The sequence below is a fragment of the Oxyura jamaicensis genome, chromosome 2 (genome assembly GCF_011077185.1).
Source record: "Oxyura jamaicensis isolate SHBP4307 breed ruddy duck chromosome 2, BPBGC_Ojam_1.0, whole genome shotgun sequence".
Taxonomy (NCBI): Eukaryota; Metazoa; Chordata; class Aves; order Anseriformes; family Anatidae; genus Oxyura; species Oxyura jamaicensis.
The window spans coordinates 57,829,297-57,842,281 of NC_048894.1; the positions used below are offsets into that span (position 1 = coordinate 57,829,297).

A 12,985-nucleotide genomic window follows, 5' to 3' on the forward strand; every position below is an offset into this window, starting at 1 on the left:
CTGACAGTTAATGGAAAATAAATAAATAAATAAATAAATAAATAAATAAATAAATAAATAAATAAATAAACCTATATGTATATATCAGAACCTGTTAGGATTATTGGGAAGATGCCCACAACTTCCAGAGCTCTAGCTGTGCCTATCATCATCAAAAGTTGGTGGTTCCCCCCACCCCCTTAAGACTGCTGTTCTTGCCCATCTTAACGTGCTTGTTCCCACTATGGCAAAAATCTTCAGAATAGGCAGAGATTTTAGGCTTATCTTATATGCTAGAACCTCTCCTGTTGAAATCCGTTTACAAAAATAATAAAAAGCTTCACACAGCAGTTACCCAGCTGGGAAGAAAGTAGCCAACTTTGCTTTTTATTTAGATAAATCTTACATGACAGACTGTCACAAGTGTTTGAATTTTATTTAAAGTTAAAACATTTTGCTGTTCACATTACATGTCTGTTCTGTTCTTTAAGAAAAAAAAAAGGCACTTGACCCATCTGACAAACTAACAAGATAGTAATTATACTCACCATTTTTTCCAACCATCCAATTATCAATATTTCTATCAGCATACACGTTATAATTTCTAGTAATGAGAAACTGAGCATGCAGAAACTAGTTCCAGGGTTGCTTTGGACACACCACAGAGGCCAAGCAGAAGCTTAGGCAGCTAAAATTATTTGACAGTTTTCAAGAGCAAGACTACCCAGCAAGCTACAAACCAAGCTGCCTTCAGCACAACTAACTCCACAGCTCCTCCTGGACTACCGTCGGCAGCATCCTCCGCTGAGCTTCAACAGCTCAGTCCAGCTTCCCATCCACGAGCTCAGTGCCAGCCTCCCAGCTCAGCCTGGCACACCTGCAGCTGCAGGAGAGGAACAAAAAGCACTCATTCTGAGAAGCAGCCCACCAGGAAATAGCACGGTGCCCACATTCAGGCTGAAAACATGCTCACTTAATCATATCGGGGGAAGAGGCTTGTTTAGCTTTATTTTTTCCCATCCCAAAGACAGTGCTACTCATTAAAGCCAAATGTGAGCAAGCCTTAGGATGTCTGAAGAAATAAAGTCAGGAAATCTTGATATACAGCCCGGACTACCAAACAGACATCATGAAGGCACTCCTCAAATCACTCCATTAAACTGAGAGCCATCTACCCATACAAAGCTGAGACAAAATACGATGCTGACAGAGGAAGAACTACACGCTGCACTACTTAGCAGGACTGCTGGCTGAGCAAGCATCTCAGCACATGCTGAACGCACTATGGGTCTGCCAAAAGTCCTCTTGGTGAAACACGGAGTTTCAGGCAACTGTGGTTAATAACACACTGCTACCTCCAGGTAGCTAAATTAATTTGAAGAAGAAAGATGGATGAATATTTAACAGTATTCATTTCTTCCTGCAAGAACTGAAATTACCTATCTATTCATCCATCTTAAGAGTTCCTCATTTTAGTTTACACATCCAACCAGACAATAATGACAAAGTTGTGCGCAAAAACTTATGGCATCCTTGGCTTCTCTCCTCACAGCATTGTCTTCTCACAGAATAGTTATCCGGGTCTTGGAGTTGGAGACTTTTCTCCCATTGTAGGTGGGGGAAATAGGAATAGCATTGTAAAAGGCTTTGTAGTTATAGTGGAAAACAGTTGTCAACCAAGAAAACTATGAATTAATCCCTCTTTCCTGCCAACATAGCACTCTGGATGTTTCTGTATTTCAGGCTCTTCTAGAGAAAGGATGAGTGTCCTAGCATCAAGCGCCAGCAGTTTCTTACATGTAAATCCTGCTCTGATAACAGTGCCTTCAGTTGCCTTGGTGCGATCAGCCACCAGCGTGCGCCAGCACTTTCCCCTCAATCCCCCTTTCTCGTCTTCTCCCTTAAATTAGAAGCAGCAAACAAAACGTGACCTCCCCAGGGGAACGCGGTGCCCTGGCCGGAGTCCAACCTGCGAGTCACAAAGAAGCGCTCCACACACACCCCGAATTTGACGTACACCTCCTGATGAAGGAGTTTATTCCTCTCACCAGCATAGACAGAAGCTTTTAGCATCCGTTTGGACAGAAAATACATGCACATCTTATGAGTATTCTGCGTAATTTAAGCAAGGAGAACTTTATACCTCAACAAACTACTGCAAACTGCTCTGAAGGGCTAAGTGGCTTTTTCCCCCCTAATAGTCAAAGCCATTTGCAAAATGCCAAATGAAAAATATATTCCTCAGCTCACACTTAAATATTAATTAAGATCATGTGGAAGGTGCAAATAGATTTTTTTAAAAAAGTAACAGTACAATTTCAGATAATAGCCAGTACAGAAGTTAGCACAGAACACAGCAACAGTTTCAAATACCAGAAACCTTCTAAACAGCCAGATGTCTCTGATTAGTTATTTAAACTCTCAGTGTTCTGTTTCTGGGCTTTTTTTTATCCCCCCTGTAGAGCACAACTTAAAACAATTTGTATTACTTCTTATTTACATCTCATTTAAAAAGGTATCTTAAGTACTTCCAAAAAAAAATAATCCACAGACCCAGATGGCAAAACAAAAATTCTAGATCAAAAGGAAAAAAAACCACCAACAATCCACCATTAAAATCAGTATAAAAGCTTAAATAACAGCACCATGGGCTACATCCAAAGAAGATTTATGCAAATTACTTTTTCAGGCAGGCAGGATCTTTTTCAACAGAACACACATTACAGAGCGGAGACACCTGATCACGCTGATCTTGGCCACGCACAGATGAATAATCCCCTCTGGGGAACTCCATCGCCCATTTCATTAATCGACATTTTGCCATTTGTACTTTCTGAAGAGCTCTGGCAGAGTCAAGGAGCGATCACGGGCCAGGCCCTGGGCCAGGTTTACAGCCGGGGTAATGAGATGCAGCCCAATTAACTTCAAAAGAGTTGCATTTGTTTACATTAAATGGCAATTCTGATCAGAGCGTTTTAATGCGATGATAATGGATGACATAGTGGGCAACATACCAGAAATCGTTCATCTGTGTAGGTGGTATAAACATCTAGTAAACACCGTATTCATGAATTATATTCATTACCAAAAACAGTAATTATACAAGCCAGCATTCCAGTTTCTATGTATGGGTTTGTTCGGATTTTTTTTAGCTATTAATTCATTTTCTGCCTAAACCCCACGGAGGGTTCTGCCTTGCCCCCGCAGAGGCAACACAGCTCACCACACCTCCCAGACCTGCAGCTGGCCAGCCTGAGAGGAATCAGGGCTTTATAAAGCCGTAAGCACGCCTCAGGCAAGCCCACGGGCATCGCCAGAGCCATCTCAACAAGTGGAGAAGGCAGGGACCAGCAGCAGGAGCACGATGGCAAAAGCACCGTGGGGACCGAGGGCGGACATCGGTGCCCTCAGTAGCGTGCCTGAGCTTCGAAGGCAGGAAGAGAGCCAGCACCCCGCCTGGCCAGCAGGCAGCCGTGGATCTTCCTGCTAAAAAAGGGAAGAGTTTTCCAGCCCTGTGACATAATTAGGTGGCACAAATCCCCTCTCTGATTAACGTGAGCTGCTATTTTGTTTGCTGTAAGTACTGAAGCCGCGCCACCAAGGCTCTCCAAGAAGTTTAGCACACTGCTCCTCATGCCGAGGCGATGCCGGTGTGTGCCTGCCTTCCTACCTACATTCTGCCCACAAAATGATATTCATAAAATAAAATTAAAAAAAAAAAAAAAAAAAGAAAGAAAAAGCCACCTTCCACTCACCCCTCCTGAGACACACCAGCTGCTTGGTTTCTCTCGCAGGGCCAGCCACCATTTACCAAGACCAGCATCCAACAGCTCCGTACCCCTGCCTACAGCTCCCTTCTTGACCCCAGCTCTTGGCGAACCACCCCGTGGTGACCCAAAAAATAAAAATGATAGAGGAAAGAAGGCAGGTCGCTGCCGGCGGCGACACCCGAGGCACCCCGGCGGCGACACCCGGGGCACCCCGCGCCCCGGCAAAGGTCCTCGCCTCCCCTCTAACCGCGGGGGTCCCGGAGCCCAGCCCGGCCGCCCTCTGCCCGGCCTCACCTCCCACAGCAGCGACAGCAGCAGCGCGACCCCCGGCTGCAGACGCCTCATGTTGCCCCGTCCCCGCGGCGCCCCCGCCGCCTCACACACGCCCGGGCGCTGCCGGCAGCGCCATGCCCGGCGCCCGGGGAAGGGGCGGGCAGGCAGCACAAGGAGGGCAGGGCGGGCGGCACAAAGAAGCCCAGCACCGCCACCACCACGGCGGTTGAGGGCTGGGAGAGGCGGGGAGAGGCGGTGCCCGCCCCGGTACCGCCCCGCTCCGCTGCCCGGCCGGGAGGAGGCGGTGGCTGCCCTCGCCCCTGCTTCTCCGGTGAGGGGTGGTGGCGACCGGAGCGCGAAATGGCGGCGCCCCTCTCCCCGCAGGGCAGCCCCCGGCGAGCAGCCCTCGCCCCCGCGGCGAATAGCGGGGGGCAGCGCAGGGAGGCCCTGAGGAAGAGGAGGAGGAAGGGGCAGCTCTGCTTTACGGGTGGGGAGCCAGAGCTACGAGGGTGGGCTTTGCCCCTGCATGAGTACCTTTGGTGCTGCAGGGGGCTGTGTGCCCATCGTGGTCATTCACATGCTTTATTAATTATCAGCAGCCTCGGGCCACCTTGTCTGAAAGGTCTCAGGACTTGCCTTGAGCTGAGATGCACCCTGACACCCACAGCAGGCCCTGTGACAGATGGCCAGTGTAATTATGTCCTGGATGTTTCCTTTTCCGCCACCTTGTTGTGGTGCTTGGAGCCTCGTTTTCCAAGCCCTTTCCCACCCTTACCACAGCTAGACCTGGCAATCCTTCAGGGAGGGACTGCTATCCTTCAGATTTAGGTGGGACTGGAATTTACCGAGGTGTTCTGCTACTGCATTATAGGAGAGCTAGCTCAGTCCTTGGGAGAATATCAAACTGGGTATGAGGAGGGAACTCTTCACCTTCTCCTGCTGCCATCTGAATAACAGACCTTTCCCAGCAGCATTTCTGAAGGAGGTGTACACTCCCACGATCCTGTTGTGGGCTAACGATTTAAAAATGATTAGCACATCCTTGTAACGCACATCTCGTTCTGCGCTTCCCCATTGTCACAGTCTTCAAGGAAGAAACGTGCTGTCTCCTGATGCCAAGTTGCTCAGTGAAATGTCACCTGGTGGTTGTTATTTCCGTATGGTGAACTTTGGAGGAAGAGTTCTTCACAGAGGCTTCCAGCTGGCACTGTTAATCATACATCCTCTCAGGCCCAGGTCATACGGTCTGTATAACAGGTATCTGTAGACTAAGAGATTCCACACACCGTATGACATTATGAACTCAGAGGTAACCGGTACAAGTTTTACCTGAATGACCACTGATTTTGACATCTCCATTGAGATGTTTATTTGTCTCTATTTGATGCCAATCAGTCCAAAGCTGCGAGGTATTTTTCAGATGAACACACACATCTCGAACTGAATTTGCTAGAAGATGCCTAAGGAGATGTGACAGCCATCACTTTGTCCAACAGTAAAGGCTGGATGAGATAACTTCTGAGCTATACACACAAATCTCTATAAAAGTCTGAGTTTAAAAATCCCCCTTTATTTAACCCGGGGTATAGAGAAAGAAACAATGTGTTTTAGGTATCATCTAGGGTAAGTCAGCTCATGTTGCCTCAACATACAAATACAAAGTCAGGAATCACTTCAACAAGATTTCAATGTACAGAAGTTTGAAAAGGATATACACAGCTGTCTGAGATCTAACAGTTCATTGCTTGTTTTCAGTGCCCTATCCTAGTATAGACTTTAATGCTAAATTCCCTTCCACGCCCTAAATTCTGTGTTGCATGACCTGTGAGGCAGTTTTCTGGAGACCCACAGTTTTCAGGATGACTCTTCATGCGGAAACCAGTCTGCCCCATTTAGGGGCACCAAATGAATCTGAACATGGGGCTGTGCACAGAGTCTATGCTGCTGCTGCTGGCAGAAATTCTAGCACAAAGGCATGAAGAAAAGGTAGGAAAGGAATCTGGAATTTTGTCCCATAAGACACCGTGGCCTTAAGAGGCCAGCTCTGCCTGCGCTTTCAAGCTGATGGCCCTCTACCAAGTATGCCTAGGCAAGAGCCAGCTATCAGATACACATCAGTTAATTATGAACACATATAACCCCACCAAGTTTAGGCCGAGAACCAAGAAACCTTGAGAATCTTTTTTCTAGAAAAAGCAAGTTTTCAGCTGGGGCAAGAAAGAAAATAAAAAGAGTAACACTGTATTTTATTTTTTTTTTCCAATGGGAAGATTAGCAAGAGTGAGATAGAAGCAGCAGGCTGGAGGAAGAAGAAGCCACAGTCTGGAAGCATATGCTTCCCCGTGCATATATTATCCAGCCTAGATAAGGGTATGAATATCATAAGCTATAAAATTCTTTCCAGGCCAAGAGATAAACTGAAAAAAAAAGAAGAGCAGCTCCTGACCCAGGCATAAATGGTTTCAGATTTCATTTTGGTCATATCTTGGCTCCCTTAAGTGATGTCTTGTTTCATTTCCGCCTAGATTCAAGGAACCATCTTCATCCCTGGGGAAAGCCCATTAGCTTTAATGGAGTTAGAGTACAAATGAACTTAGCCCAGCATGTGGCATTTTCTCAGCAAAAGTGCAAGTTGCAGCAGAGCCCCTTAGAGCTTGTCTGGGCTCTAATGAACACTTTCTATCCACCACACTACAGCTTGTCAGCAAGGCAGGCAGGGTGTGTGTGCTGTGCTGGTTTGACAGAACAGGAAAATGAGCTAAGTCTTTTGTTGGAGGCAAGGTCCCTGGGTGAAAAACAGCCCCTTATTTCCCATTCTGATTCCAGTCTTTTTTCAGGTACGGTGTTCAAACAGCTTAATATTCCTGAGCACCCAGGAACTATGCATAGAAACAAATATTAAAAAAAAAAAAAAAATCTAGTTCCATGAGCAGGTGCTTTAATGAGGCTTTATTTTATCTGATCAAGGCTTGAACTGCAGCTGGAATATTCACAACATTCCTTTCTTCCATGGATTCCTAGCTGTTCCTTAATAATATTGCCATCCTTCTTTCAGTGGAGGTACCAATATTAACATATTTCTTTTACTCAGCCATCTGTATTTCCTGAAACTTGAAAGAATATGATATATTTGAGATTGCCACTCCTTTCCCATTTTTTTTTCAAATTGAGTAACAGGTACAGAAATTACTAGGGTGGACTTGCAATACATATGCATGAGTGTATTTTCTAGACCTTATTTCTTCTGAAACAACACTAGTGAATATTATTAAAGCATATGGTGCTTATAAACTGCACTTTATTGAGCATTTTCTCATTCATGTTGGGACAGTTGTTTCTAATACTATTGAGAAATACTTGATTCCACAAGGGCTGTGTGTGAAGCAGGTAACAATTTTATTATAAAGAAATTCAGTATTCTCATTCTTTCCATGAACTGTAAATAATTATTTATATCTATGATTTTGAATTTATTACCATTGCCATTATTGGTATTACCTGCTTCACATGTGCTATTAAAATTAGTCAAATTCTTGTCTGTTTTCCAAACTCTGTGATTTAAGTGTAGAAGAACCTCATATATATTTTGAGATTCTCTTTTATAATTATTTAAATGGAAATAGCCTTTATCTTTTCAGTAAAGGAAAGCCATTTTAAATTACATAAAATATTCAGTAAATGTCTCTGCCTTCCTAAATTGTCACTTATTCTTTTTGAGAAACTGCATTAGCGTTATTCATTTGAAAACAGATAGAAAAAAATATTGTATTCATGAATACAGCAATAACTCGCCAAGACAAACATGTCATATTTCTGCAGCTTCTATATCTTGTTCAAAGCACTTTGTTTACCTATGTATTTTTTTTTAATATCCTATGCATCTTATAAGACGTGAGACATTTTCTGAAAAAAAAAAATAATAATAATGTGCCTTTCTAACTGTGTAGCAGAGGAAGAAGCTCACACGAAGATGTAGTCTCTTGGCAGAATATTAGTTAAATTATAATCCAACTTCCCAGAATAAAGACTTTTTTTTTTTTTTAATTACTTTCACCAATAAGTACCCATCATGATTGACTTTAAATGAAACTCGAAAGGAAATCTGACTCAGGGACTTGTTTAAGTTTTAACAACCTGCTCCAAATTTGGTAACATGTTATCATCAGTGCCTGCATCTTCAATACTTATATCTTTAGGAAGAGTCCATGGAGGTTTAGAGACATTCTTGCCTTTCTTGAAATGGAAATGCAAATATTTATACATCCTACAACTTAGTTTTAATATGGAGAGATATTACTGAACTGATCAGCACCAGACAAAAAGATACCTGATTTGTATCTTGTCGTTCCAATACACCCAGATTTATTTATTTTTTTTTAATTCAATGCCAGCAACGTCATTCACATCTGCAAAGCACGTGGAAAGGTCAGAATTCCTACAGTTTTCCATAACTACTGAAATTAAATAAAAATGATAAACTGAAAGAAAATTACTTCCTACTGGACTGTGTTCGTCAAGCAGGACCTGCTTGACGAACCTGATCTCCTTCTATGACAAAGTGACACACTTAGTGGATGAGGGAAAAGCTGTGGATGTGGTCTACCTTGACTTCAGTTAGGCTTTTGACACCGTTTCCCACAGCATTCTCCTGAAGAAACTGGCTGCTTGTGGCTTGGACTGGCGTACACTTCGTTGGGTTAGAAACTGGCTGGGTACCTGGGCCCAAAGAGTCCTAGTGAATGGAGTTAAATCCAGTTGGAGGCCGGTCACTAGTGGAGTCCCCCAAGGCTCAGTACTGGGGCCAGTTCTCTTTAACATCTTTATCGATGATCTTGCAGACGACACCAAGTTGTGTCGATCTGCTCGAGGGTAGGAAGGCTCTGCAGGAGGATCTGGATAGGCTGGACCGATGGGCCGAGGCCAACGGTATGAAGTTCAACAAGGCCAAGTGCCGGGTCCTGCACCTGGGGCACAACAACCCCAAGCAGAGCTACAGGCTGGGAGATGTGTGGTTAGAAAGCTGCCTGGCAGAGAAGGACCTGGGAGTATTGGTTGATAGTCGGCTGAATATGAGCCAGCAGTGTGCTCAGGCAGCCAAGAAGGCCAGCAGCATCCTGGCTTGCATAAGAAACAGCGTGGCCAGCAGGTCCAGGGAAGTGATTGTCCCCCTGTACTCGGCTCTGGTGAGGCCGCACCTCGAGTACTGTGTTCGGTTTTGGGCCCCTCGCTGTAAGAAGGACATGGAGGTGCTCAAGCGAGTCCAGAGAAGGGCTACGAAGCTGGTGAAGGGTCTGGAGAACAAGTCTTACGAGGAGCGGCTGAGGGAGCTGGGACTGTTTAGCCTGGAGAAGAGGAGGCTCAGGGGTGACCTTATTGCACTCTACAGGTACCTGCAAGGAGGCTGTAGCGAGGTGGGGGTTGGTCTATTCTCCCATGTGCCTCATGACAGGACAAGGGTGAATGGGCTAAAGTTGCGCCAGGGGAGGTTTAGGTTGGATATTAGGAAGAAATTATTTACTGAAAGGGTTGTTAGACATTGGAATGGGCTGCCCAGGGAAGTGGTTGAGTCACCATCCCTGGAGGTCTTTAAAATATGTTTAGATGTAGAACTTAGGGATATGGTTTAGTGGAGGACTTGTTAGTGTTAGATCAGAGGTTGGACTCAGTGATCTTGGAGATCTCTTCCAACCTAGATTATTCTGTGATTCTGTATTCTGAGACTGTCAAATGAGAGTCCATAGTAGTCCTGTTTACTGAATACTACTGCACCAGAAGTCTGTGGCCACTTCAGACACCATTTCCAATAAAACATAACATATTTAACTGACTTGCTAAGAAATGAAAGGTGGACTGATTGTGTACAAACTGTCATGCCTAGGCTCCAGAAAAGCAGTCCTCACGTTCTGTGACTTTCAGACTCTTGGTGGAGTCGGATATTTGTCCATTGTATTAAGCAAATAGTTCTATAACAAACAGTATCTTGAGGAGCACCGAGTATAAGATAAGCATTAATATTCAGGAGGATGAAGTTTATCGATTAAACATACTATAAAATGCAACCAGAAGAGCCGTATCAATCAAAACAAATGCTTTTTTCTTCAGTTTTCTCAATCAAGAATGAAGTTTATCCTGTCAGCAAAAATACTAATGCTCTGTGTTAGGGAACTCAGGATCTCAAGGGGAATATATTTTTCCTGAAAGATGGATCATTTATAAATGCAAACTCTTTGTTTATGGTCCATGGTAAAAGGTCAAATGTTTGCTTGGTGGAAGGAGTAAGGAAGGACAAGTTCACTCAAAGTATTGTTACAGGAACAAAACTCAGCCAATGAAACATTTAGGCTCCACATTCCTGTTACGAATTTCAGTGGATAGTTAGAGGTCTAAACACATGCAAAGCGCTGTCAAATTGAAGTGGGAACTTTCTGTGCTGCCTTCAGATTGTTTGTAGACAGAATGAGAAGGCCTTCTGGGCTAGTGGTCATGTAGCTATCTGTTGGGGAGGACAGTGCTGAACTTCATGGAAGTCGTGCTCGACCAACCTCGTTGCCTTCTATGATGGCATCACCAGCTGGGTAGATGGGGGGAGAGCAGTGGATGTCATCTACCTTGACTTTAGCAAGGCTTTCGATACTGTCTCCCATGACATCCTACCAGCAAAGCTGAGAAAGTGTGGGATAGAGGAGGGGACGGCGAGGTGGGTTGAGAACTGGCTGACTGGCCGAGCTCAGAGAGTGGTGATCGGCGGAGCAGAGTCTGGCTGGAGGCCTGTGACTAGTGGTGTTCCCCAGGGGTCAGTGCTGGGTCCGGTCTTGTTCAACATCGTCATCGACGATCTTGATGAGGGAATAGTGTCTGCCCTCAGCAAGTACGCCGACGACACAAAGCTGGGAGGTGTGGCTGACACGCCAGAAGGCTGTGCTGCCAGTCAGCGAGACCTGGACAGGCTGGAGAGATGGGCAGGAAGAAACCAAATGAGATTTAATAAGAGCAAGTGCAGAGTCCTGCACCTGGGAAGGAACATCCGGAAGTATCAGTACAGGCTGGGGGACGACCTGCTGGAGAGGAGCTCTGAGGAGAAGAACCTGGGGCTCCTGGTGGACGACAGGTTGACCATGAGCCAGCAGTGTGCCCTGGTGGCCAAGAGGGCTAATGGGATCCTGGCGTGTATTAAAAGGAGCATGGCCAGCAGGTCAAGGGAGGTGAACCTCCCCCTCTACTCTGCCCTGGTCAGGCCTCACCTGGAGTACTGTGTCCAGTTCTGGGCTCCCCGGTACAAGAAAGACAGGGATCTCCTGGAAAGAGTCCAGCAGAGGGCAACAATGATACGGGGCCTGGAGCATCTTCCCTATGAAGAAAGGCTGAGAGACCTGGGTCTGTTCAGCCTGGAGGAGAGAAGACTGAGAGGGGATCTTATCAATGTGTACAAATATCTGAGGGGTGGGAGACAGAAGGATGTAACTAACCTCTTCTCAGTGGTTTGTGGGGATAGGACAAGGGGCAATGGCCGCAAGATAGAACCTCAAGGAAGTTCCACACTGACATAGGAAAGAATTTCTTCACGGTGAGAGTGACGGAGCACTGGAACAGGCTGCCTAGAGAGGTTGTGGAGTCTCCTTCTCTGGAGATATTCAAGGCCCGTCTGGACGCCTACCTGGGCAGCCTGCTCTGAGGAACCTGCTTTGGCAGGGGGGTTGGACCCGATGATCTTTCAAGGTCCCTTCCAACCCCTACAGTTCTGTGATTCTGTGATTCATCAGTGGGGGACAGGAAGATCAGCTGAAACAACCTAACTTTGGCCAGATGGAATCAGGCTTGAAACTGAGTAAGATTTTGTTGGGAGGATCTGGAAACCACGAGAGTATGAGGGAGATGGAGCAGGGTGGGACCTGTAGAGAAAGGCACAATGCAACAAAGCACAGTGAACATAAGCAAGATGGTGTACAAGGGTAAAAATGACCTGAAACAGAGTCCTAGTGGTGACAACACATACTGCTGGTGGCCTGCAAGCTATGGAGTGGTAGTGACATGGGGCAGATAAACACATTTTGTGTTGTCCCATGGAACAGTGAGAGCCTGTGATAATGGGGGAAGGTAAAAGAAGTAGAGCCCTTTTCTGCTTACAGCCAAGTATTGAACCAACTGCTGCTGCCTGCCATCACTTTTTAGTTTAGTAACCCAGATGTAATTTAAATATAAATATGTAATATTATAAACCACTTTTTGCTCCAGAGTCTTGAAGCAGTACAGTAAGCTGCAAATGGAGAAAGGACATTGTCAGTGCCTATTTACTCTCTGCTTTGCCCACCACTAATTTTTTCTGCAGAGCAACTTCATGATTCAAAAACATAATTATTCACCCTATGTGTTAAAGGAACAGGGACAAGGAAAGGGATGCTGACAAAGACTGAAAACTAGAACTGATCATTGTCTGGAGCATGTTGTATATCCAACCATGCTCAGGGAGCTGTCTATACACTAGAGAAGATGCCTAGGGGAAATAATTCCAAGCACCCAGTGGCAAGATGGAAATGCAAAGCTATCCCCTGTGGCCAGGGAGGACAAGCACCTTGGAGTGAAGAAGACTGGAGAAGACATGTAATTTTTGCTTTATTTTGTCTTTTTGTCCGTGCCACAGCCTTTAAACCCTTACAGCATCCTCATAGACAAAGAATAAAAAGCTCTATCAGGTCATTGGCTACAGTTGGGAATAACGAGGCTCTGCTTGTTTGATTTCTCTCATACCAATGGAAATTAGGATTAATTCCACTCAGGTCTATGTGGTAAATATAAAACCTTTGCAAGTGGAGAATCAGGCTTTAGATTTCAACTTTAAGTCAAAGAAAAAGATCAAGTTGCCTAATAGGGGGTTTCCTTCTCCATTTAAAATAGTAATAATTTCCTGCAGTTTTTTGTTTTGTTTTGTTTTTGTTTCTATCCCCAGTGTGAATCTATCTGCAGCA

The 12,985-nt window shown here is 45.1% G+C and overlaps 1 protein-coding gene and 1 long non-coding RNA gene across 2 annotated transcripts in view; both read right to left on the minus strand.

Moving 5' to 3' along the window:
- The window catches only part of VOPP1 (VOPP1 WW domain binding protein), a 65,025-nt gene extending 60,841 nt beyond the window's left edge, over positions 1 to 4,184 (minus strand). The window contains exon 1 of the mRNA XM_035316941.1: positions 4,044 to 4,184. Within this exon, the coding sequence (XP_035172832.1) occupies positions 4,044 to 4,094 (51 nt within the window). The 5' untranslated portion in view covers positions 4,095 to 4,184. The remainder of the gene's footprint in view (positions 1 to 4,043) is intronic.
- Positions 4,185 to 10,188: 6,004 nt separating this feature from the next.
- Positions 10,189 to 12,402, minus strand: LOC118163026. The gene is made up of 3 exons (XR_004748790.1): positions 12,010 to 12,402; positions 11,231 to 11,236; positions 10,189 to 10,405 (listed from the first exon to the last, which is right to left on the minus strand). It is a non-coding gene; the product is annotated as an uncharacterized LOC118163026 (long non-coding RNA).
- Between the last annotated feature and the right edge of the window lie 583 nt (positions 12,403 to 12,985).